The following is a 24,161-nucleotide window of genomic DNA, read 5'->3' on the forward strand; positions in this document are numbered from 1 at the left end:
TTATAAGGAGATATGGGCGGGGCCTAAGTCAGTGACATCACAGCCACAGGCCATAAAAGCCGTGGTGCTCAGCCCAGAGTGGCAGTTGGTGGGAGAACAGCCAGGCTTGTGTAAGCCTTCCACTGCTGTCCCATCTTCAATCATCCTGCATTCCTTTGCTAAGGTAAGGTTTACAGGGTTACAATCCTATAGCTGTCCTGTGTGCAGGGCAGAGAGTGTAACCACCACTCTCACACATTTTTTCTATTCCTCATAGTATTGCCACCTTGTCTAGGTGCAATGAGTTGAGGGCCCAAATGACCCTCAGGGCTATGCCGGCGGGAGCCATTGCTCCTGGTGGGGACACCCCAGCCGGACAGGTCTTTGGTGATGGGCCAGACTAAAAGCAATACAGAAACATCTTTTTTGTATTGTTAATAGGCAGGGTTGTGTACCTCTTCACTACTATCCCGTCTGTGTACGCAGTCTTGACTTTAATAGGGGGGAAAGGGATCCTGCTGTCTTACATAATGAGGTACACCTCATTATGTAAGACAGCAGGATCCGTTACTTGGGAATAGGGGCAGATTAAGGATTATGGATCTGATTTTTGAGGGTTCCATTCGTTTTTGGTCAACGATTTCTATATTTTCTATAAACCAGATGAACGTAAAATAATCCTACTTTTTTTCAATTCCACATGTATCGCACCTTGTGGAGGATCTTTTTATATGTAAACCCCTGTAATAAGGAAAACATGGCACCTCATCTGTACTTTAACTATCAAACTAATCTTTACTTATAAGAAAGGGGTTTCCTTATAAAGGCATATGGGCGGAGCCTATATCAGTGACATCCCAGTCACAGGCCATAAAAGGAGTGTTTGCCAGCCTAGAGTGGCAGTTGGTAGGAGGGGAGCCTCTTTACCGCTATCCCGTCTGTGTGCAGTCTTCACTGTAATCAAGGGAAGAGGTTGTACTCATTTTGGGAGACAGCAGTATCCATTTCTTGGGAATAGGGAGATTAGGATTATAGATCCGATTTTCGGGGATGCCTTTCGTTTTTGGTCAACGATTCATCTCCCCTATAAACCAGGTAAAGGGGCTCAAGTATAATGATTCCACATTTTTTCCATTCCACATGTATCGCTAACTTGTGGAGAACTTCCTTATAAGTAAACCCCTTTCTTTTATACAAGGTAAGCATAGCACCTATACTCTTTAACTGCCAGGTTTATCTTTAAAGGGGCTCAAGTACTCCTTATGGGTTTCCTTATAAGGAGATATGGGCTGGGCCTAAAAATGGAGTGGTGCTCAGTCTAGAGTAGCAGTTGGTAGGAGGAGAGCCAGGCTTGTGTAAGCTTCTCGCTGCTATCCCGTCTGTGTGCGCAGTCTCGACTGTAAAAGGTGGGCTAAGGAAACAGGGTATGCTGTTTTGTCCTCTGTAAAAAGGGGTACAATGTCTTCCCCCTATTATAATTGAGTCTGAGCACACAAGACAGAAACCAGCGGGCTTCAAAGGGACTCCAGGCCTACTGCCACTCTGGCCTGCCAGCAATACCTCCACTGTCAGCCCCTCTGACAATTGAGCTGGTAAGACTTGAAATGGCTCTGGGGGCAGGTTCACACCTGCCTTTTAAATGCATGGGGGCCAGAAATGATGAGGGGCCAGAAAAAGAGCAATACAACGGTATTGCTCTTTTTCTGGCCCCTCATCAAAGACCTGTCTGACTGGAGTATCCCCCCTGGAGAAATGGCCAGCATGGCTCTAAGGGTCAATTGGGCAACTAAGTCAGTGACATCCCAGCCACAGGCAATAAAAGGAATGGTTACCCAGCCTAGAGTGGCAGTTGGTGGGAGGGGAGCCCCTTCACTGCTATCCCGTCTGTGTGCGCAGTCTCGACTGTAATAGAGGGAAGAGGGTATACCTCATTATGGAAGACAGATAGCAGGATCTGTTTCCTGGGAATAGGGAGATTAGGATTATGGATCCGATTTTTGAGGATGCCATTCGTTTTATGTCAACGATTTCTATCTCTGCTATATACCAGGTAAAGGGGCTCAAGTATAATGATCCCACATTTTTTCCATTCCACATGTATTGCCAACTTATTAAACCTCCTTTTAAGTAAACCCCTTTCTTTTAAGCAAGGAAAGCATGGCACCTATACTCTTTAACTGCCATGTTTATCTTTGCTTATGAAAAATGGGTTTCCTTATCAGGGATATGGGCTAGGTCTAAGTCAAGTGACATTCAAGCCACAGGCCAAAAAAGGAGTGGTGCTAAGTCTAAAGTAGCAGTTGGTAAGAGGAGAGTCAGGCTTGTGTAAGCTTCTCACTTCTATCCAGTCTGTGTGCACAGTCTCTACTGTAATAGGGGGAAGAGGGTGTACCCCTTTAACGGAGGACAGACAGCAGGACCTGTTTCCTTAAGCATAGGGTATACAAATATACTTGTAATAGGGTTGTGAAGGGTGGGCCAAATCATCCTGCATTTCTTTCGCTAAGGTAAGGTTTACAGGGCTACAATCCTATAGCTGTCCTGTGTACAAGGCAGAGAGTGTAGCCACCACTCTCACACATTTTTCTATTCCTGATTATATCACCATCATATCTAGACAGAATGGGTTGTGTGCCTGTCTGGCTGGGGTCTCTCCACCAGGTTGGCCCCAAACCCATTCTACTTAGAGAAGGTGGCCATACCATCAGGAATAGAAAAAATGTGTTAGAGTGGAGGCTACACTCTCTGCCCTGTACACAGGGCAGCTAGAGGAATGTAACCCTGTAAACCTTACTTTATCTTAGGAATGCAGGATAATTTGGCCCACCCTCCACAACCCTATTACAAATCTAATCGTACACCCTATGCTTAAAGAAACTGGCCCTGCTGTCTGTCTTCCGTAAAAAGGGGTACAGCGTCTTCCCCCATTACAGTGGAGTCTGAGCACACAGACAGGACAGCAGTGGGCTTCAAAGGGGCTCCCAGCCTACTGCCACTGTCAGCCCCTCAAACAATTGAGCTGGTAAGACTGGTGAGAACTGGCTCTGGGGGAGGTTCACACATGCCTTTTTAATGTGCAGTATCGCTCTTTTTCTGGCCCATCGCTTAAGACCTGTCTGGATGGGGTGTCCCCAGGAGCAATGGCTCCCGGCCAGCATAGCTCCAAGAGTTAATTGGGAAATTGACACTTAGAGTTATGCCGGCGGGAGCCATTTCTCCTGGTGGGAACACCCAAGCCGGACAAGGGTTTGACGATGGTCCAGAATAAGAGCGAAACCACGCAATAAATAGGCAGGTGTGAACCTGCCCCAGAACCAGTCCCGGTCTTACCAGCTCAAGAGTGTAGCCACCACTCTCCCACATTTTTTCTATTCCTGATGGCATTGCCACCTTGTATAAGGGAAATGGGTTGCGGGCCCGATTGACTCCCAGAGCTATTCTGGCGGGGACACCCAGCCGGATAGGTATTTGATGATGGGCCAGACTAACAGTGATACCGCTGTTAGGAAGGTGACAACCTGCCCTCTCTGCCAGTTACAGTCCCTCCAGCTCAATGGTTGGAGGGCCTGTCAGTGGAGCTAGTGCTGGCAGGCCAGAGTGGCAGTAGACTGGGAGCCCCTGTGAAGCCCACTGCTGTCCCGTCTGTGTACTGGATCTTTGGTAATGGGCCGGACTAAAAGAAATACAGAAAAATATTTTCTGTTTTGCTCTTAGGCAGGCTTGAGTAAGCTTCTTTACTGCTCTTACATCTGTGTGCACAGTCTCGAGTGTAATAGAGGGAAGAGGGTACACCCTCTTCCCTCTATTACAGTCGAGACTGCACACACAGACGGAAAAGCAGTAAAGAACCTTACTCAAGCACCTCGTGGAGGACAGATAGCAGAATCTGTTTCTTAGGGAATAGGGAGATCAAGGATGATGGTTGCCAGGTGAAGGAGCTTCAAATACAATAATCCCACATTTCCCATTACAGGATGGTATCACCACCTTGCGAAGGTGGAGTGGCTTGTGTGCCTGAATCATCCCAGCTATGCTGGTATGTGTTCTTTACTCCTGTCAAGGACACCCTAACAGGACACGTTTGGGCCTATGGGCCAGACTAAATCTGCATACACACTTGCAATTATAGTCGTTAGAAAGGATCTTTCACAATCCTTTCCAACGACTGAGCACTGCACGATGCATGAACGAGTGCTGTACATACAGCACCATTCAGCTCTATGGAGAGGGGAGGGGGAGAACAAATAAGCAGGCACCCCACTGCGTGCTCTCCCCTTTCACTTCCATTACTATCGTTCGTCGTCCATCATCCTTGGATCCGCTAGGGCGGTCGTTCAGGATGATGGATGAAGGGCACTGTACACATGCAAGATTCTCGTCCGATATTGGCCCTGATCCGATTATTAGGCGAGAATCATTGGACGTGTGTACGTAGCTTTAGAGTGATGCCCTTACCCCCTTATAAGGGGTTGGGAAGGGGGGAACTTACAACCTCACATATGAGACAAGACAGCGGACTAATCTACAGAAAATTATTTTCACAAACATACTTATACAGAGTAGGCAGTTTCACAGGAGAGAAGTCTGTACAACTGTGAGCCTCTCGGATAGATATTATACTGTTGCTATTTTGTTGTGAAAGTCAGGAATTTATACTAAATACTAATGGCCGCGGGCCAATTGCGGCCTGTGTTTAGGTTTTCACTGGCCCACAGCCTCTGTCTTTAAATGAATAATATTTATTTACATAGGTTTGCAGTGGGCGTGTGCTGTGCAGAACCTACACAGAAAGTTCTCTGCATGGAATCTGCACTGACACCACACTCTGCAGAAAACTTTCTTTAAATCAGAGTGGGCACACAGCACACAGCATTGGCAGCTGACATCCTCTCTCTTGGGAGTTTTTTTATCATATATTAACCACCCGGCCGGTAAACCCGACCTTGGTTCGGGGTAATAACGCTTGCAAAAAGCGTTAAACCCGAACTTTTGTAAGGTGGTTAAACAAACGTTGTATTGCAATCCGATTGTCATACATTGTATGACAATTGGAATACAATTGTAATAATATACCACCCGGTCCCCGCAGCACCTCCGGACACGTCCTTCCTCTTCAGTCTTCTCCCGGCAGGTGCAGTGACGATGTCTGGAGTTTCCCGGTGAAGTCGCTGCATGCGTCGGTTTGGGAGGCGGGGCGGGAAATTCAAATCACTTTGTATTGAACTCAATACAAAATAGCTGTATTGAGTCCAATACAAAGAAATCTTTATATAATATATATATATATAATTGTATTATATATATATATTATATAAACTACTGTACAGTCACGCTACATTATACACTATTTTTTTTAAAGATTTTTTTTTAAAGATTTTTTTTTATGTTTTATAATAAAATTTTTTATTAATTTTATAAAATTTTGGACATAAATTTTATTTTATTTTTACATGATTGTGTTTCAAACTTTTTTTATATTCATGATATCTACTAGACCCTTGTTCGGACATATTTCTGTAAGTTATAGGTCTACGTCTTAAAGCATAGCTCCAAGAGTTAATTGGGAAATTGACACTTAGAGTTATGCCGGCGGGAGCCATTGCTCCTGGTGGGAACACCCAAGCCGGACAAGGGTTTGACGATAGTCCAGAATAAGAGCGAAACCACGCAATAAATAGGCAGGTGTGAACCTGCCCCAGAACCAGTCCCGGTCTTACTCAATACAAAATAGCTGTATTAAGTCCGATACAAAGAAATCTTTATATAATATATATATATATATATATATAATTGTATTATATATATATTATATAAGCTACTGTACAGTCACATTTCATTATACACTATTTTTTTTAAAGATTTTTTTTAAAGATTTTTTTTTTATGTTTTATAAAAAAAATTTATATTATTAATTTTATAAAATTTTGGACATATTTCGGTGAGTAATTTAGTGAATAAAAGTGATTATTGAGTAATTCGGTGAATTATAGCCTACAAATAAAATTAAAATATAGACTAAAATAATTCCATGCAAAAAATTTAACACTTTTTTGCGTATGTGTCCCTCGGCGATTCCTGATGATGTCCGTGCGTGCGCTGGATAAGGTCTCATGCTGCCTGTCAGCCATTTCATCATGGATGTCTGACCGATTCCTGAAACTCAACCTGGATAAAACAGAACTCATCATCATCTCCCCCTCAAATTGGCTTCCATTTCACTTGAGAATGAAATTCATCTCCTTTGATTTGCCTTCAAATCCCTCCACAGTTCCTGTCCCACTTATCTTTCTGACCCGGTAAAGAAAGCCACTCTCTTCTCTCCTCCAATGACCTACCAATGACTTCCTCACTCATAACCTCATCACACACACAGCTCCAAGACTTTTCTATAGCTGCCCCGACTGTAAGCTCTTTGGGCAAGGTCATCTCTTCCCGTGTTACTGTCTGTGTCTGTCTGTCATTTGCAACCCGTATTTAATGTACAGCACTGCATAATATGTTGGCACTATATAAATCCTGTTTATTATTATTAATAATAATAATAATAATAATAATAAAATTAAATAACACACCTGTACATAAGTGATTGCAGGTTAAGTATTGCCTTGTACGCTAGGGTAACAGAAATAACAACTGGAGTATTATTTACAATTGACTGAAATAAAGGCTTGTGGGATGTTGCCTAGAGAATTTTGGGCATCACAGTTGTCACTGGTATGTGGGCATATGCAGTTTTACAGCTTGAAATATTTTGCATTTATTTACAAGCTTTATATTTATGAAGGCTTTTCTTCGGCTTTCTTTTTCTACAAACAAATGTTTATTTGCTTTTAATGTTCCCTGCCGCCCTCAGAGTCAAAAAGCCAGAGAAGCACCGAACACATTTAATTCTTTTTTGAAAAAGCCCCATAGTAAAAGTACATAGCATTATACTTTCTCTACTTAAAGGTGAAGAATGAGCAAGCCACTCTTCACCTTCACTTATATTGCGGCCATTCATCGTCAGACTCTCTTGGATCCGTCAGGACAGACCCATGAGCAATTCGTCTGGCCTTGGTGCAATTGTCAGATTCCCACCCCAGACGAGTCCAACCATTTGTATCAGGCAAGAATCATCTGACGTGTGTACATAGCTATTACATTGCATAATCAGGAAGATACAAAAAGATACAATTACCTGTTTGTGAAGGACAAATTAAGGAAAAGCTGATTATAACGATAATCTGACACCACTGAGACTTCAGGCCAGGCCACATCTTGTTCAGGTCCATCTGAGGCCCATAAAGTATCATCTGAAACAAGGCTGGAAAATGTTTGTTTTTCAATATCAAAACTAGTTTTACTTTCACTTTAAGTTGCAAACATCTCCAGTTCTCAGCAATAGGGGGCAGGACTGCATATGAAACTAACACAAAGAATTCAGGATATGAAAAAAAAAAAAGCTGACTATTTTTCAAATATTCAAAGGATTTTGTTAAGTATGAAGTATGAATTTTATGCTACTTGTGTATGAGCATAGCTTTAACATCATACAGTTGGTATTGTTTTATTTTTATACAATACTTTTATTACTAATAATAATAAACAGTATTTTTATAGCACATTAAATAGGGTTTGCAAATGACAGACAGGTACAGACAGTTACACAGGAGGAGGAAAGGTCCCTTTCCAGAAGAGCTTACAATCTCAGAGTTAAAAACCTTGTTTGCATAACTACTTTATATAATTAACCACCTTGATCTTTCTTGACATGGGATGATAAAAACTATCACTGTATTTTATCCCTTATTTATCTCCAAACAACGAAAATGAATGTATGTGTGTATACTCAAAAATTCATTGAAGCAGAAATTGATCAAGAGGTCAGGATCAGATAATCATACAATAGATGGAAATTTTCTGACCTGACTGATCAAGATCTATCAATTCTACACTTGACATTGGATAAAGAATTGAGTTGTAGTCCATTCTATAAAACAATTGAATGACTTTAACATTTTTTTCAATGACTTTAAAACAATTCAATTAACTTTACGAACGTAAAGGTAAATCAACGTGTCTGTAGTCTAATAAAGTCCTGACGGACCTTACATCATCCCAGCCTGGCCAAACATGATGGGCAATGATTGCCACTAGGAAGAGAAGAAGGAAGAAGATGGCAGCACCCTGAGATGGGCCAGGGACAGGTGAGTATAGCGGGGGTTCAGTTCAGCTTTTTTTCTTATCTTTTCTTCAATCATAATGGGTCCTTATTTATTCCAGCCCAATATCCTGACCAAGCTGTGCTTAATATTCCCCAAAGGTTTTTTTGTTCATGCTTTGTGCTTCTCTGGTTTTTTGTACTGCTTATTATAATATCTTCCAATTTTGTTCAACTGGTTTACAGCAAGCATCAGATTTGTAATTTTCTATGTATTGTTCACCTTGTTGTATTATAGCTGGTTTGCTGTCTTGATTTTTTTTTACAATTTTTTAAAAAGATTATACAAAATAAAAGGCCAACAAAATACATGGAAAATCTAAATAATAATTCAATTTTATATTTATGATGTATGATTACATTAAAAACAGATACAAAAAATTCCACTGAGGAAGGAAGTAAATTGTTGTACTGAACAGTCAGAAAGTAAACACATACGCTGTATTTTTTATTGTTTATTTTGTAGTAAAAACTTTTAAAAAGTTCAATTTTATACAAAAAAAGCTGAAACCATGTAAAAGTACAATGGTTATCAAACAGTAAAAGCTAAATGTTTGCTAGGACTAAATACATAAAAACAAGTACAGTACCTGCAATACATGCCATTTCTCCATATGTTATCCTAACAACACACTGCAAGTACAGACAATACATATTCATCCGCTAGAAATGTGCTCAGATCCAACGTCCTGCTGTGGGAAAACAACATACAACATGTCTGTAAAGGTTTTTATTCATACAGGTCATGGTGTATCTAGTAGAAGCTTGTTACACTTAACTTGATTTGTTCTTGCAATGTTGTAGAAGTTCTATCACTTGTTTAAGCCATTTCTCAAGATCTAATAAATGCTAGGAAATTATATCCTGCAAACACTACTGATAAAGAAAGGAAACAATTCTTTTGAGGACGATGATGTGAGCATTTTGGACAGAGAGGACACAGTATAGCCATAAGCCATCTGTCTCAAGCTGTAACAACCATCGCTGAACACGGGTTGGGGCCCGCTATGCTATCTAAGTACCATATTTAATTATAATATCCCTACCCCAGCAATTCGGCAACAATTCATACCTTCAGTTCTGAAAACAGAAGGAATAACATCTATGCAGACTTCCTGACACCAAGAGATTATGCAACCCACAATGGGATTGTATAGCTACAATCATGTACTTGCACAATCAATATCTGCTACATCACATTCCATGGTCATTGTCCAATCTTTGTGGTATTTTCCTGACACCCATTAGAGATGAAGAAGTGGCTTTGAAAAGCTATTAAATGTCTTCAACATTGGAATAACATGAATCTGAATCTGAAAATGGGGGCCTAGGTCCACATTAGGTGGTAATTGAAATCCTTGTCATTGATAAGTCCATTGTTTAATACTTTCTCACGTTATTTGACGTTCACATTGTATCCTCTTTGGTCTTTGTAATTATTACAAATTCCAGTTTGGCAATGTGCACCAAGACAAATTCAATGCTTTTGTGACTGTCAATCAGAAACTTACTTTGGACTTCTATTTCACATTTCATTACGTTTGAATACATTCACATATCCATTACTATATCTACAATTCACTAATCACAGTAAAGTTTCCTGAGTTGTCAATGCGAAAAATAGTTTCTTTTTCAGTCCCTGAGATCTCAAAATGTTTTCAAGGGTCATTCAGGGGTTAAATAAATGCCAAATGTCAATCGAAATTCAGTAGCTTGTACTACTACACATCAACTTATTCATGGCTGATTATTTAGTAAGAATTCTGTGTATCATTTTTGAAATCAATAGGAAACAAGGACTGTACATGTGACTCCCCGAGTGGCAGTGGTTCCTGGTGTAAGGAAAAGGTAAATAGGCCTTAAAACAATCTGTCCAAAGCTTAAGCAAGAAAAAAAATCATTGGTTACAGAGACACTTCAACACTGAATTTGTCACTTATGAAAAAAAGTTTGTATGGTATTAATAATACTATACATAACACTTAAAAAATAAAAACATGCATGCATTTAGTAATACTGCAACTTATTTTGGTTATTTTAGTTGTGTCTTTGGATAATACTACAAGGATCATTCATGGTTATTGTATCTCTAAAGTTTCCTGCATGCGGCCTATTAGATGATTACCAAACAGCTTAGATCTCTTCTCAGTTCCCAAAGTCTGAAGCATGTTAGACGTACTGTAATTGCATTCAAGACATATTTTATGTAGCCTGAGGGAGTTCCAATAACCTCTGTGCAAAGCAAAAAAATACAAAACGTTATGAAGTAGTCTCTCAAAATCATTTTTCTGAGTTGTTCAGACTGTAACAAATTTTTATTAGTTGTTTATCCAGCAGGTAGTTGTTGCTTTGCAGTGAAATGGCATGGTCACGTTGTCACAGTGTACAGAAGGTATTCTTTGGCTGTGTAAAGATTCGTCTTGGCGGATCAATGAACGACCAATAGTGAATGACTGATATTCATGACAATAGAGGGAAAGCCCAGCGTGGTGCTGCTTGTTTGCCCTCCCCTTGCCTTAAAGAGGAACTAAACTGCCGTAAGTGCCTAAAATAAAAAAAATACACTTACTTTCAATGCCGCAAGGCAGTCTGATCCATCCGGGGGTGTCTTACATTGGGTCCAGCGTCGTCCTGGAGATCCATGCACAGGGTTGGCTGGATGCCACCAAAATTTTGCCATGGCCCAGTGGATGAACAGCCTACACCACTCGCCTCCCTTCAGCAGCTGCCAGGAAGCTGCCTGGTACAGCAGGGAAGTGCAAACCCCACATAAAGCGCTCCGACATTCCCAGCAGCTCTCATGCAAGCAGTGCGAGAAGAGGCAGTCCCACCCCCACCGTCACACCGCCACCAGCTCCAGATCAGTGCAAGAAGGGCCGTCATCTGTGGCCCCAACCCACCAGCCACAGACTGGCACTGGTCCCCGGACCACTGTGTTACAGAAGGTGGAAGAATAAAGGTTCTCCTGCAAGGATCAACAAACAATAAAATCATGTTACAAACAATGCTGAGGATAACAGAGACTGCTGCATTAAAGTGTATCACCAGGCAAACATTTTTTTGTAATTCTTGAACAAAGCAGGAAAAGGATGGACCTTCTGTCCTATTTTGTTAGCTGTCTGTGTCCCATTTGGGGAGATTCTCCACTCTACTGGTTACCAAAACAGAAAGTTAGAGGACATCCAAAATCCGAATTGCCACCAGAACAAAGGATGAGGACAATGGGGACACTTGAATGGCGACAACTAACATGGGAATTCCCCTTAATTTTGGGGATTTTCACTAACTTCTTGGGGCATCTTTGGGGCAGGGAGTAAGGGGGAAAATCAGATATGGCACACAGAAAAACTCCTTGCCCAAACTTTCCAAAAAGGTTTTGCCCATAAATACACTCTAATATTGCTAAGAAGTGCTGTGACCTTATATTATGTCACAAAGCTGTAATTAAGGTAAAAAATCCAAATTTCACAGTTGTATTGAGGGGGTGGAGGGTCAAGAGGGATCCCAAGTAGCAATCAGTGGCTCTGTTAGGCTTCTTTCCAATAAGGCAAAGACCTCACCAACTGGGCCTGATTTAATAAAGCTCTTACGGCTGGAGAGGATACACTTTCATCAGTAAAGCTGGGTGATCCTGCAAACCTGGAAAAGATTTCTTCAAAAACATTTGCTAGCAAATGTTTTTAATCATAGACCAGATCCATTTCAGGTTTGCTGGATCACCCAGCTTCACTGATGAAAGTATATTCTTGGAAGGCCTAGAAGGAAGCACGTAGGGAGAATCTAATAAGGGCACCAGACCAAGAGGAAAAATCAGATGGAATGGAACATAACAGCCAACACCTCTCCATGTACACAGCTCTCCCTTCCTATTGTTAAGCTCTAATGAAAATGAAGAGAATAAAAGTTTGTATAAAACATTTTCTCGACACAGTCCTCCAAGTCTAGGGCTCTCTTTAGATGTCCTTTACATATATTATCATTACTTAATGAATGCATCACATACGTGATTTTCATTGTCCCACATTTCAAACAGTTAACCTATGGGATTGCTCAGACGTAGAGATTGTGCTTGTAAACGTATATCCTCTCTTCTCTCCATAAAGCTTATTGATTTGCTGTAAACTTTCTTTCAGTCAGTAATGAATGTGCCGCATCTTCATTATAAAACAACGTAGTATGGGACATTCTTCATGAATAAAAATCTTTAGCTTTTGGTGTGATTTGTTTCTGTATAAAAAAAGGAAAAAAAAAATGGTAGGTATTGTATCAGTAATTGCATTTTCATTGCACACAACTGCATTGTTGCCATCTAAATTGAACACCTAATATTATTATTATCATCATTAGGGTTGAGCCAGTAAAATTTTAAAATTCGATCTAGTTGCGAACGCCCTGTGTAATATCACCCTCATTTAACCTCTAGTGCCCGGGGATCACGCACAGGAGGATTCACACGGCTGCATTCATAAAAGCATCCACAGTACTCTCCTGTAATGATTTTCTCGATCTTCTGATGGTCCCCGAAATCAGTTCGCCGAACTTTCGAAGAAGTTCAAGGACATTTTCATGAGAATGTCAGCGGCATTCTCGCTCATCCCTAATCATCATCCAGTATTTATATAACACCAACATATTACACAGCGCTTCACAAAGTCCATAGTCATGTCACTAACTGTCCCTCAAAGGGGCTCACAATCTAATGTCCTTACCAGTGATATGTCATTATTACAGTCTAAGGTCAATTTAAGGGGGAAGCCAATTAACGTAACTGCATGTTTGGAATGTGGGAGGAAACCAGAGGAAACCCACACAAACACAGGGAGAACCTGCAAATGCAGATAGTACCATGGCCTAAATTTAAACATGGGACCTAGTGCTGCAAAGGCCAAGGTGCTAGCCTCTGGGGCACCGTGCTGCACATATATATAACTTCAATATGAAATCAGAACAAAAACAAAAAAAAAGATAAATAAACCTAATATCTTCAGTCTCATTTATGAATGAGTCTTACTTTAGTTAGCTAAGAACCAAGACCCAACTGGTCCACCATACACCAAGTCTATTATAGATGAGGATCAGTACCCAAGTGGTTTATTCAGAACTAAAGCAGCCTTAAATATATCATACAGGCCACATGCCAATCTGCCTTCTGGGCTCCTTTACCTTGGCTTTTAGCCATATCACACATTCAGAGATAGTTCAGCATTACAACAGATCAGTAATTTGTTCCATCCTATGTGCATTGAGGTATCCTTCAAAAAGAAAGGCACCACAACACACCATGGATTATTGTACATTTGTATAACATGCTTTAAAAGAATAACGGTTAAACATTGCTAATGACCATCTTTCTCACCTAACAATGGTCAAGGTTAGTGGTTGGTCATTCAGGCTGTGAAGCAATATTCATATCATCCTATATGCACTCCAATAACCAGAAATGGTGGTGTTTGAGGTTTTTTTTGGCAGATGCTAAGGTGCAGGAGCATGAACCCCCCCCCCCCCCCCCCCCACCCACCATCCTGTCCCAGTCCTGTCTTCCTCAACTTACCCAGCTCTTCCAATTTCCATTCACGGGTTTCCAGTTTTGGGAGAGTCTGGTGTTTAACTAAACACCTAAATATTTTCCCAATGTCGTTTACCATTGGGGTGTAAATCAGAATGGAGGTAGTGCTGTACAACAATGTGGGAATTAATGGCAATTCATAATAAATTATCAAGAACTTCTTTTAACCACCTTTCATTATTTACTTCAATTATATTTTTCCAAATAGAGGGTGCTCAGCAACCTCTCATACTTATCCTCTAAGTTGGCCATCCACTGATTGATATTTGTAATTGCTTAAAATCCAACAAATATCTGATAAAAACTAGTGCTCGTAATCAATATTTGATGAACTATTGATGGAAAATTGATTGAAAATGGAAATCAGAATAGGGGGCAAAATATGACCACTAGCACTTGGAGGATGAGGCGCACCAAAAGTTTTACAAAGGATAACGTGTCCTGTGCGTAAATATAGCAGAGTGCTTCATAGGAGCGCTATCGGACATTGGTTGTTATAAATTGCTTCCCGCTGTATTGAAACACAGTATTCCTTTTAAAAAATATTAATGAATGTGGAAAATATTGTCAAATGTGAATCTGTCCAGAAACACCAGTTCTCATCAATATCTGGTCAAATTTCTGAACTCTAAATGAGTGGTGCATAATAGTAAATTGACATTGAATACTAAGAGCTGAACATTTTATCCAGTGGGGTCTGTTATAAATCCAAGAGTCACCCTACTCTTACCCAGAATTCACACATTCAATTAGGAAAAGTAAAAGTTGATTCAAAAGTTGTACATCTGGGGTAGGAAGTTGATGAATCTTGACATTGATAAACAGCCCCATGAAATAAAGTGTTCACCTCCCACAAGCCATGTTGCCAAACAAAGGCTGCTTTTAAATATTCATAAGCTCCAAATATGTAGTACCAATTCCAGGCATAGTAAACATTTTTACCTACATTTATATATTTTGTATACATACAATTTACCTTTGATGTCCAGTTTGTGCTTTTTGGTGAGGGAAGGTTTCAGCGCAATGTGTTTTACTTCTATCACAAGTTCAGCATCTTTGTCACATTTTTTGTCAGGGAGGATTTTGATAGAACATAAGTAATTATAGAAAGAGGATGATCTTTTTGATTTAATTTGTTGTATTACAATCTGCCGATCAAGAAGCCTGAATCCTTCTATGCTTTCAGCATTGGTAGAATGGTCTGCAGCAAAATTATTCTGGGCTTGTGCTGGTGATTGGTATTTCCAGGAACAAATTTTTTCCTTTTTACTTCCTTTCCTCAGGTAAGCGTGTATCTCAATGTTTCCAGGCATTACATATGAAACCATCCAGCACAGAACTGAGCTCTTCCCATAAACCAAATCATCTATTACCATGATGTCTGAAATCTTTGGTTGCCCTGCAAGAGAAAAAGTCAAAGATTCAGTACAATGATTCTAAAAAGAGATTGCTACAGGTGTCCAGACCAGCACTGGAGGACTAAACTGTGGCTCATCACCAAAGGACTGAACATATTGTTCGGTATATAAAATGTTAGAAAGACTGTAAACATACTAGAAGCAATGAAGACTTCTGTCAACAAACAGGTTTAATGTGAGACTAAACATACTGCTGCAGGCAGAGAATGGGGGAATGATACATGAAATTAGTAGGAATCACAGCTACTACCCCTTGAACAAAACAATGTGCCTAGGAATGGGACTGCTGGGGTTTAAGGGCTGCACAAAAAGTAACAAAGGATAATGGGTTGGGTTCCAATGGTCTGTTAAGATCTCTCATCGAGAATGAAGGATTTCATGAGGTCTGCTTTGGGACTTTGGAAGGGGCAGGGTGCAGTTAGAGAGTTGGTGTTGTGCCCAATTTTGTTTGGTAAAGGTGGAAGTATGGCACTGCTCTGGCCATTGTGATCACTTCACAAAACTTGAAATGGCCACTTTTGCAAAGAGGAAGCAGAATCTAGTTTGGTAAAAAGAGCTGGAGGGCTGATGGGTCTTCAGCTTTGTATTCAAGTCAGATAATTATGACCCGAGACAAGCATGAATCCGAAGGTCTCGATGTCGATCTTGGATCTGTCAGGATGGATCAATCACAGACTGATGGGGAAAGATTTCTATACAAGTCAAGAAAGGAGAGCACAGCGGGGTGCAGCTTGCCTGTCCACCCCTCTCAGTAGAACAGAATGGCGCTGTGTGTACAGCACCCACTCTTTTATCTGTCACTGGAACTGATCATAAGGAATGCAGAGGGTATAACTAGCCAACAAGGGAGCCAGGTGCAGTTGGTGCCTTACTCTCCCTTTGCCGCTAACTCTATTACTGGCTTCCTGATTGTCCAGGCCAACATGTTGTAGCACATGTAGAGAGTTTATCCCAACACTCATGTAGAGATCATTCACCCATGACTATCAATGTACAATACATAATACACTGCTCACAGACATGGTATATACTTTGTAGACATACAGAGATCCTTCTACCATCAATATCTATCCACAGTTAGTTGTGCAGGAAAGTGTGGAGGAAAAGATATATCCATTTTGTGATTTAGGAAAAAGGATTTACGGTATTACTAACGTTTATACAACTTTCAGAATTTATTTTGACCACAGGGGTCATGTAAGTGCAGTGGCCCATTGCAACCAATCAATATTTTCCTGGAGTCAACCATAGACACTTGTCTATCAGACTTTGCCACCCCTAGTTCTAAAATCCCATAATGCTGCTTTATCTTCACCTCGAAACTCCCCTTCTTGATGTCTAACCTAACTACCCTTCGTATTGCCTAAAATGAACTCCCTCCTGCCCACTACCTACATATTCTACCTTCTACTGCCAGCTGCAACACAGCAAAACAGCCAGGCACCTCCATCTCTTCCCACCTACCTGCCCTCTTCCAGCTGCTTGCTATCAGAAGTTCTCAGCAGGCCACTAGTTAGAAATTTTCCAACTTCGGTGTTCTCCCCAGAATTTTTTTTTTCAGCTGGGCGGGGGGAAGCTTTAGCCTGATGACCATAAGGTGGGCAGGGCAACACACAACAAGTCCCAGTTCTTTGTGTCATAGGCGTCCAGTAACCCAAATAATCATGGCAGCTTTCTAGCACCCCCCTACACTTTTTTCAACTTTTTAATGCCCTCCACCTCAACTAATTGTTCCTTTGTGATTGTACAAATGCTTTGTGCCTGTGTATTGTCACCCCACATCCCGGTATCCTATGTTTTGTAAAATATATGTAATCATTTTTACATGTGTAATAGTGTAATAATTCAAACTTAGTGGTGAAAAAAAACTCTGCCATTTGTTGCTCTCAGGCACTAACTGGCAACCTCTACTGATAACATTTTAAGTGTTTAGCAAAGAATTGTGTTTTATTTTTTCAATTCTGTATTAGTTGAAACTGTTTGAAAAAAAATGTGAACACAAAGCCTGTGAAACAAAGAGACAACACATTGAACTAGTTGTTGTAATGTTAATTATTGTTAGGTTACCACTTCTTCACACTGGGGAATAGCTGCCGGGTGGTGATGTTACATGTAGCATCTATCCGCAGCAGCCCAATAGAGATGGCGGTGGCCCTGATTGGCTGTCAAATTTACAAATGCTGGTTCCTGCAATACAAGCGCTAAGTGGATAGGAAAGTGCACCAGGTGATGCGCAGGATTGCCAGTTCCCTCCACAGGTCTATGTACAACAAACCTACACCCTGGTACACCGGAACTCTGCTGTTGGCAACAAACAGTTAATGATCAGAATTTTTGGATGCATCTAAGCAGTGCATCTTGCATGGAGTTGCATGATAATAAATTACTATGCAGTGCAGTGCAGTCCATACCCTCAATATATTTCTTTTTGAATGGCGCTGCAATGCACCAATGCATGGAAGGTGAATCACAACACAATACTATAATGCAAAGGCCTGAAGCCAGCCTACAAACATAAAATCAGTTTAAAAAAAAAAAAACATAAAATACAATTGATCCAAAACCAATAGATCACCTTTGCAAAAATAGAATGGTACTTACGTTTTGTGTGAAGAAGACAAAGTATTATGGTTAAAGCCATAGCCAAAAAACATAATAATGGTATTATCACTGAAAGGGGAACACTGCTTGTAGGTGGCTCTGTAATGACATAAAACGACCACCAATTAACATTGTAGAAAGCAAAAGAGAACATTGTAATTACTCTCAGTGGTCCCTGTAGCCCTACACTTGCATTTCAGCTGCTGAAATAATAGAAAATCAATATTAGAAATTATCCTTACACATAAATATCCAGAAACTGAAAATTGCACTAGTGAGAATTATTTCAAGCCAAAAGCAAAATACTGCTGCAGTGGAAAGCATTAGAACACCTCTCAGGATTTTACTGCTTTCTGGGGGTCACTTAGAGAGATTCTCCCAACTTTCTGTACTGATAATAAAACAGGAAATATCTCTAACATCAAAACAGACAGAAGTAAAAAACTTGACCATTGTTCAAGTCTTCTCATATTCCACTAAAGGAAAGTCTGGCTGTGTTGTTTTTTGGGTTTCCCTCACTATGGCTGAGTACACATGTTCAATAATTGTCGTTGGAAATGATCTTTCACAATCCTTTTCAGCGACCAAAAAGTGAACAAGTGTTGTACATACATCACCATTCTGTTCTCCGGAGAGGGGGAGAATGATGGAGCTGCACCCCTTGACTCATGTGACATGTGTACGTTGCCTTACTATCTGGTAATCTGTTGTCAGCAGCACAGGAAGTAATAGGTATTCTCTCTAGTTTCCTGTATACTGAAATGAAATCTTTACAATCTTTACATTGTCATAAATCCTTCCATCCTTTTTCTGTAAGCTGCCCAACAATTCCCCTCTCTGTAATGGAAAGGAAAAGTGGGGATAGGATATGGGCCTGTAGTCCAAAACAGAAGCAGATCTTAGAATGACATTGCTACTCCTCCATGATTACAATATGATGAATGTTGTCATCCTAGGTCAGGAAGTTTGTTACTGGCACCAAATGAAAAATGCAAGCTTGAAAACAAAAGAAAACTAATGTAAAGCTAGTTAGTTGGTATTGCTGAATCCTGGCTTTCTTCTTCACATGACTGGGCTGTAAATATTCCTGGGTACACTCTCTTTCGTAATGACAAACGAATGAAAGGTCAAACGAAAGGGTGGTGGTGTCTGTCTGTTTGTGAGAAGTGATCTGAAAGTGAATGTGAAAGAAGAAATTGCAGATGGAACAAGGAACGAGGTTGAGACATTATGGGTGGAGTTGAATGTGGGGTTGAATAACACACAATTAATGATTGGAGTCTGCTATAGGCCCCCCAGTGCTAAGGAAGAAATAGAAAATCAACTACTACCACAGATAGAAAAAGCAGCAAAAAGTGGTAGTGTTTAAATCATGGGGGATTTCAACGACCCTAACATTTACTGAAGTATTGGCACTACAGGAATTTGTGAATTTAATACAAGATAATTTTATGGTAAAGTTTATAGAAGCCCCAACTAGAAATGATACTCTGCTGGACCTAGTTCTTTCTAACAATGCAGAGCTTATAACAAATGTGCATATAAAAGAGAATCTGGGTAGCAGTGACCATAATATGATTTCATTTATTGTAAGCTGTAAACAGGAAGCCAAAACAGGAAAGATAAAAACATTTTAAGAGAGCAAATTTTCCATTATTAAGAGCGTCTCTCTGTGACCTGGACTGGGAGACAATATTGTCCGCAAAGAACCCAGAACAGAAATGGGAATGTTTCAAGTCTGTTCTACAAAAGCAAACTGAAAAATATATTCCAATGGGTAATAATTTTATGAGGCTAAAAGTAAAACCTATGTGGCTTACTGCTGATGTTAAAAAAGCCATAAGAAACAAAAGAAAGGTCATTCCAAAAATATAAAAATGAAGGATCACCTTCATCATTTGAAACCTTTAAAGAATATAACAAAAGGTGTAAAAAGGAGATAAAATGTGCAAAACTTCGAAATGAAAGACAGATTGCAAAGGAAAGTAAGGCAAACCCCAAAACATTTTCAAATATTTTAATAGCAAAAAGTTCAGATCTGAGCATGTAGGCCCCTTGAATCTCGCTAGGTTGGTAATTGGGGATAAAGACAAGGCAGATTTACTAAATACTTTTTTTTAGCTCTGTGTACACAAAGGAAAATGGCAGAGCTCAAGTTCAAATTCATAAAAGCAATGTCACTGCCTTAAATGAGTCACAATGGCTCAGAATTGATATGATTGAGAAACAGCTGGGAAAAATTCAGGTTGACAAAGCACATCCACGTGTCCTCAAAGAGCTGAGCTCAGTTATTTCAAAGCCATTATTTCTAATTTTTTAGTCACTGGCAAAGTAACGACGGATTGGCGTAAGGCCAATGTGGTTCCTATCTTCAAAAAGGGAGCAAAGTCATTACCAGGTAACTACAGACCCGTTAGTTTAACGTCCAAATTTGGAAAGGTCTTAGAGAGTTAGATAAAGAACCACATAGAGGAGTTTCTGCTATAAAATATTATTATAAGTGATAGTCAGCATGGCTTCAAGAAAGACAGAAGTTGTCAAACAAGTAAACAGGTAGACAGTGGAATAGCAGTTGATATAGTGTACTTGGGCTTTGCTAAAGTATTTGACACTGTACCCCAGAGACGGTTAATATGCAAGTTAGGGTCGATAGGTTTAGAAAAGTCAGTCTGTAAATGGATCGAGAACTGGCTTAAAGATCGCGTCCAGAGAGTTGTAATTAATGATTCATACTCTGAATGGTCTAAGGTTATTAGTGGTGTACCCCAGGGTTCAGGGTTGGGACCTTTACTGTTTAACATCTTCATAAATTATATAGAGTTTGGGATTAAAAGTACCATTTCCGTGTTTGCAGATGACACCAAACTATGTAATGGAATTAAGTCCATACAGTATGTCTATAATCTACAAGCAGACATGGATGTACTGTTTGATTGGGCAGCCAAGTGGCAAATGACATTTAATATAGATAAATGTAAAGTTATGGACTTGGGGGCTAACAACATGCATGCTTCATACTGTCTAGGGGGAATATATTTGGGGGAGTCAGAAATAGAAAAGGATCTGGGGGTTCTGGTAGATCATAGACTTAATATCAGCATGCAATGCCAAGTTGCAATATCTAAAGCTAGTAAAGTACTTTCTTGTATTAAAAGAGGAATAGACTGCAGAGATGGAGACATAATCCGGCCCCTGTACAAAGCATTGGCCACACCACATCTGGAATATGCAGTCCAGTTTTAGGCACCAGTTCACAAAAAGGATATTGTGGAATTGCAGAGAGTGCAGAGAAGGGCAACTAAACTAATAAAAGGAATGGAGGAGCTCAGCTATGAGGAGAGATTAGCTGCGACTACTATAGATTGCTTTAAGAAAAGGCAGGAGTACTTCCTCTGGATCAACCAAGTCTTAAAGGGTTTTATATCTGGGATATGTTTATTTCCCTAGTGGTTGAACTTGATGGTCTTACATGCCTAATACCTCCTAAGAATGTGAACAATTAAATAATGAAATGAAATGTCTTCCACTACACACACACTTACTTGTTACTGAGACAGTAAAACCCACAGAATAATCATTCTTTAATGATCTGTGTTTGACAATGCAAAAATATTCTTCTCCATCCTCACGTATGCTGGTCGGCTTCAGAGAGATCTTGCTGGTGACATTGAACGTCCCATCATCGGCTGGCGTTGGTACACTGGCACAAGTATCTCTATCCAAAGCAGACTCAGAGAATGCATTGCGCTTCTTCCACTGAATTTTCACAGCTTCTGGATAGAACTTATCTACGTAACATGTAACGGATTGCTCGTTGCCGAGTGTAACTGTGATTAAGTTAGCTGACAAGGTGACAATTGGCCTTGCTGTGAAAATTAATTTCCAAAATTAGTAAAACAAAAGTAAAATAAGTAGTATTGCAGTACAAGTTTACAAGGGCAGTTGGGGGCAGACCAGTCACCGCTTCCTAAAGGCATAAAAAACATTTTTGAATTGTTTACATTTTAAAATTTACTATCCACACATTGATTAACCTATAGATTGATTGTGTGATTGCAATAAGATACAACATCTTGAAAAATATTTTTCCGTATTCTCTTGCATTTAATTGTATAGCTCCTTATAATGGTTCAAGCTTATCCCCTGAAGAAGCCAATCGGAGAAATGCATGGGGATTTGAACCGTATTGCTTGTTTAACATTCAGCGAGCATTATGTCCAGATGACGGGTCAGACCTAATTTAGTTCAAAGTATAGATGATCTTGATGGAAACTCACTATTGTAATCAATACAAATTATTTTGATTTGCCACAAAGAAAACCTCTGCTTTTTTGTCATTTTTTCTATTTGATTATTGTCTTAAAAGCAGGAAACTGCAGTCGCTAGGAAAGCAGCACCTTGTCTACAGCTATCCATACAGAATGAATAGGAAGGTCTGGGGATCACCTGCAGACTGTCCAGCCACTGAATTGCTGATTTATTTTAAACAAGAATGCATGCAGAAAAAATAATGCACAGAACTGGAAGTGATATACAATAGTTCTAATGTCATGGTTGTTAGTCTTGGCTGCAGTGTTGGTAAGGGGAGTTCTGTACTTCTTCTAATGCCCACAGGGGGTGGCTCATAGTGATAGGTATTTTGCACCTGTACATGAAGCCTGTGCACTGTTGCACCAGTTGCGTGGTTGCTTGTGGTGCAGTTTGCCTCTCTCAGCCACAGTTTGTTGTTTGCTTGGGAACAGAGAGCTACGTTTTATATTGTGGGTCTTAGGAGGTCCTATAATAGGAAACGCCCAGCATTGGTGTTCAGTGATTCAATTACTCATGCATATGCTACTTCTTCCATTGGCCAGGGCTTCACTTTTGGATATACTTTTGGATATTGCATTTATATCCGTCTATGATCCTCTGGTAAAACTGAGTGCTAGAACATAGTAAAACTGCTGGTACCCTGCATGTTGTGGGTGACTGCAGAAGGACACCCTCCATTGGTGACACGCAGGGGAGATGGAGACCCCTGCCTCTAAGCACCCCACTAGCTCCACAGCCCTTCCTTATGTGATCCTGCAAAGCCTTTGTTCGAAAGACCTAGCTAAGCTAAAAGAGCACTCGTCCTTCTTGTATGTAAGAAATGCTAACTGTCTTGAAAAGCTCTGGTCATTGGGGTAGTCAACACTTTCAATAAACTTAAATTTTAGATGTTGTTCCCTCAGGTGAAATAACAGTCCCAATAAAGTAAAGTAAATAAGTCCCAATCTCACTATAAACTATTCCATCTTATCCAATACTTCAAGTCCACTGCTTGAAAAACAGGTATTTTTTGAAAGGAACATCTCTAAAAGTTTTAAAAAACTTTACAAACATACATATCGAAAGATAAAAACACATCGCTGTACAGTTGAATATTACCAATATCAAGCAGAAACTCAGTTGCAACTGTGATTTCCTTGACACCCCATCCTGCCTATGGTCAAGTAGAGTGTTGAATAAGACAGAAGTTTTTGGTTTTGTTGACTCACACCTGCAAGGTAATAAAAATACCCATACTCCCTAAACGCCTGAAAAAGTATTATTACTAACTGTGAAACGCGTCGAGTGGGAGCAAGCTCATGTGGAGCCAATATGTAGTACACTCTCGTATTTTTCTGAGTTTGTGGTTGATAATATTAGTATTCAACGGTACAGTAACGTGTTTTTATCTTTTTTTATGTATGTTTGTAAACGTTTTTTAAACTTTTAAAGATGTCCCTGTTTTTCAAGCGAAAAGTTTGAAGTATTGGATAGTCAACACTTCCGGGTGTGTCAGCTTGTCCCCTAATGGACGGTATGGTTACTTTCTCCATACACTACTGTGTCCATAATGTAGTAATCACATTCACATTGTATTCACTATCCCCACTTACCTGACACTTGCAAAGTGCGGACACCTTGAAGCTTGTTACCGGAAACATACACAACACATCTGTACTCTCCTTCATCACTTTTCCGAACATTGTGCAGGGTGAGACTGGCGATGCCTCTTATAAATTCCTTCTCGTCAACATTAGAATTTGGTCTATAACACGTAGAGATGCCATTTGTAAACAGGTACACTTTATGTTCCTTCCCAGGCAATATTCTTATATCCCAGCGCACAGAATCAGTGGACAGATTCAGATTTATATCCTTTTGTGGCATATTCTTGTCAGCTAGAACACAAGGGATTGTCACATCCTGTCCCAGGAGAGCTTCAACTAATGATTCATTGTCAATGATCTGTAATGCTGAAATATAAAACAAACATGAATATAATAAAGCAAGCTATTCATATGAATAGGGGATTCATGAATAATTTATTTTTCTTGTTTGGTTTTGGGTTGATCGTGAACATTCACTTCAGTTCAAATCCCAATGTGCA

General features: G+C 40.0%; 2 protein-coding genes across 3 annotated transcripts in view; both read right to left on the minus strand.

The window, feature by feature from the left end:
* LOC140337765 (natural cytotoxicity triggering receptor 3 ligand 1-like) overlaps positions 1-7,298 on the minus strand; it is an 18,168-nt gene extending 10,870 nt beyond the window's left edge. Inside the window, exon 1 of the mRNA XM_072421566.1 lies at positions 7,157-7,298. Coding sequence (XP_072277667.1) covers positions 7,157-7,271 — 115 coding nt within the window. The 5' untranslated portion in view covers positions 7,272-7,298. The remainder of the gene's footprint in view (positions 1-7,156) is intronic.
* A 1,323-nt stretch (positions 7,299-8,621) lies between these two features.
* The window catches only part of LOC140338163 (natural cytotoxicity triggering receptor 3 ligand 1-like), a 29,774-nt gene continuing 14,234 nt past the window's right edge, over positions 8,622-24,161 (minus strand). For both annotated transcript variants that reach the window (XM_072422244.1, XM_072422243.1), the window contains exons 2-6: positions 23,668-24,027; positions 21,307-21,630; positions 17,765-17,863; positions 14,722-15,144; positions 8,622-12,406 (exon numbers count right to left, since the gene is read on the minus strand). In XM_072422244.1, the coding sequence (XP_072278345.1) occupies positions 12,384-12,406; positions 14,722-15,144; positions 17,765-17,863; positions 21,307-21,630; positions 23,668-24,027 (1,229 nt within the window). In that variant the 3' untranslated portion in view covers positions 8,622-12,383. The remainder of the gene's footprint in view (positions 12,407-14,721; positions 15,145-17,764; positions 17,864-21,306; positions 21,631-23,667; positions 24,028-24,161) is intronic.

The sequence above is a fragment of the Pyxicephalus adspersus genome, chromosome 9 (assembly GCF_032062135.1).
Source record: "Pyxicephalus adspersus chromosome 9, UCB_Pads_2.0, whole genome shotgun sequence".
NCBI classification, from domain to species: Eukaryota; Metazoa; Chordata; class Amphibia; order Anura; family Pyxicephalidae; genus Pyxicephalus; species Pyxicephalus adspersus.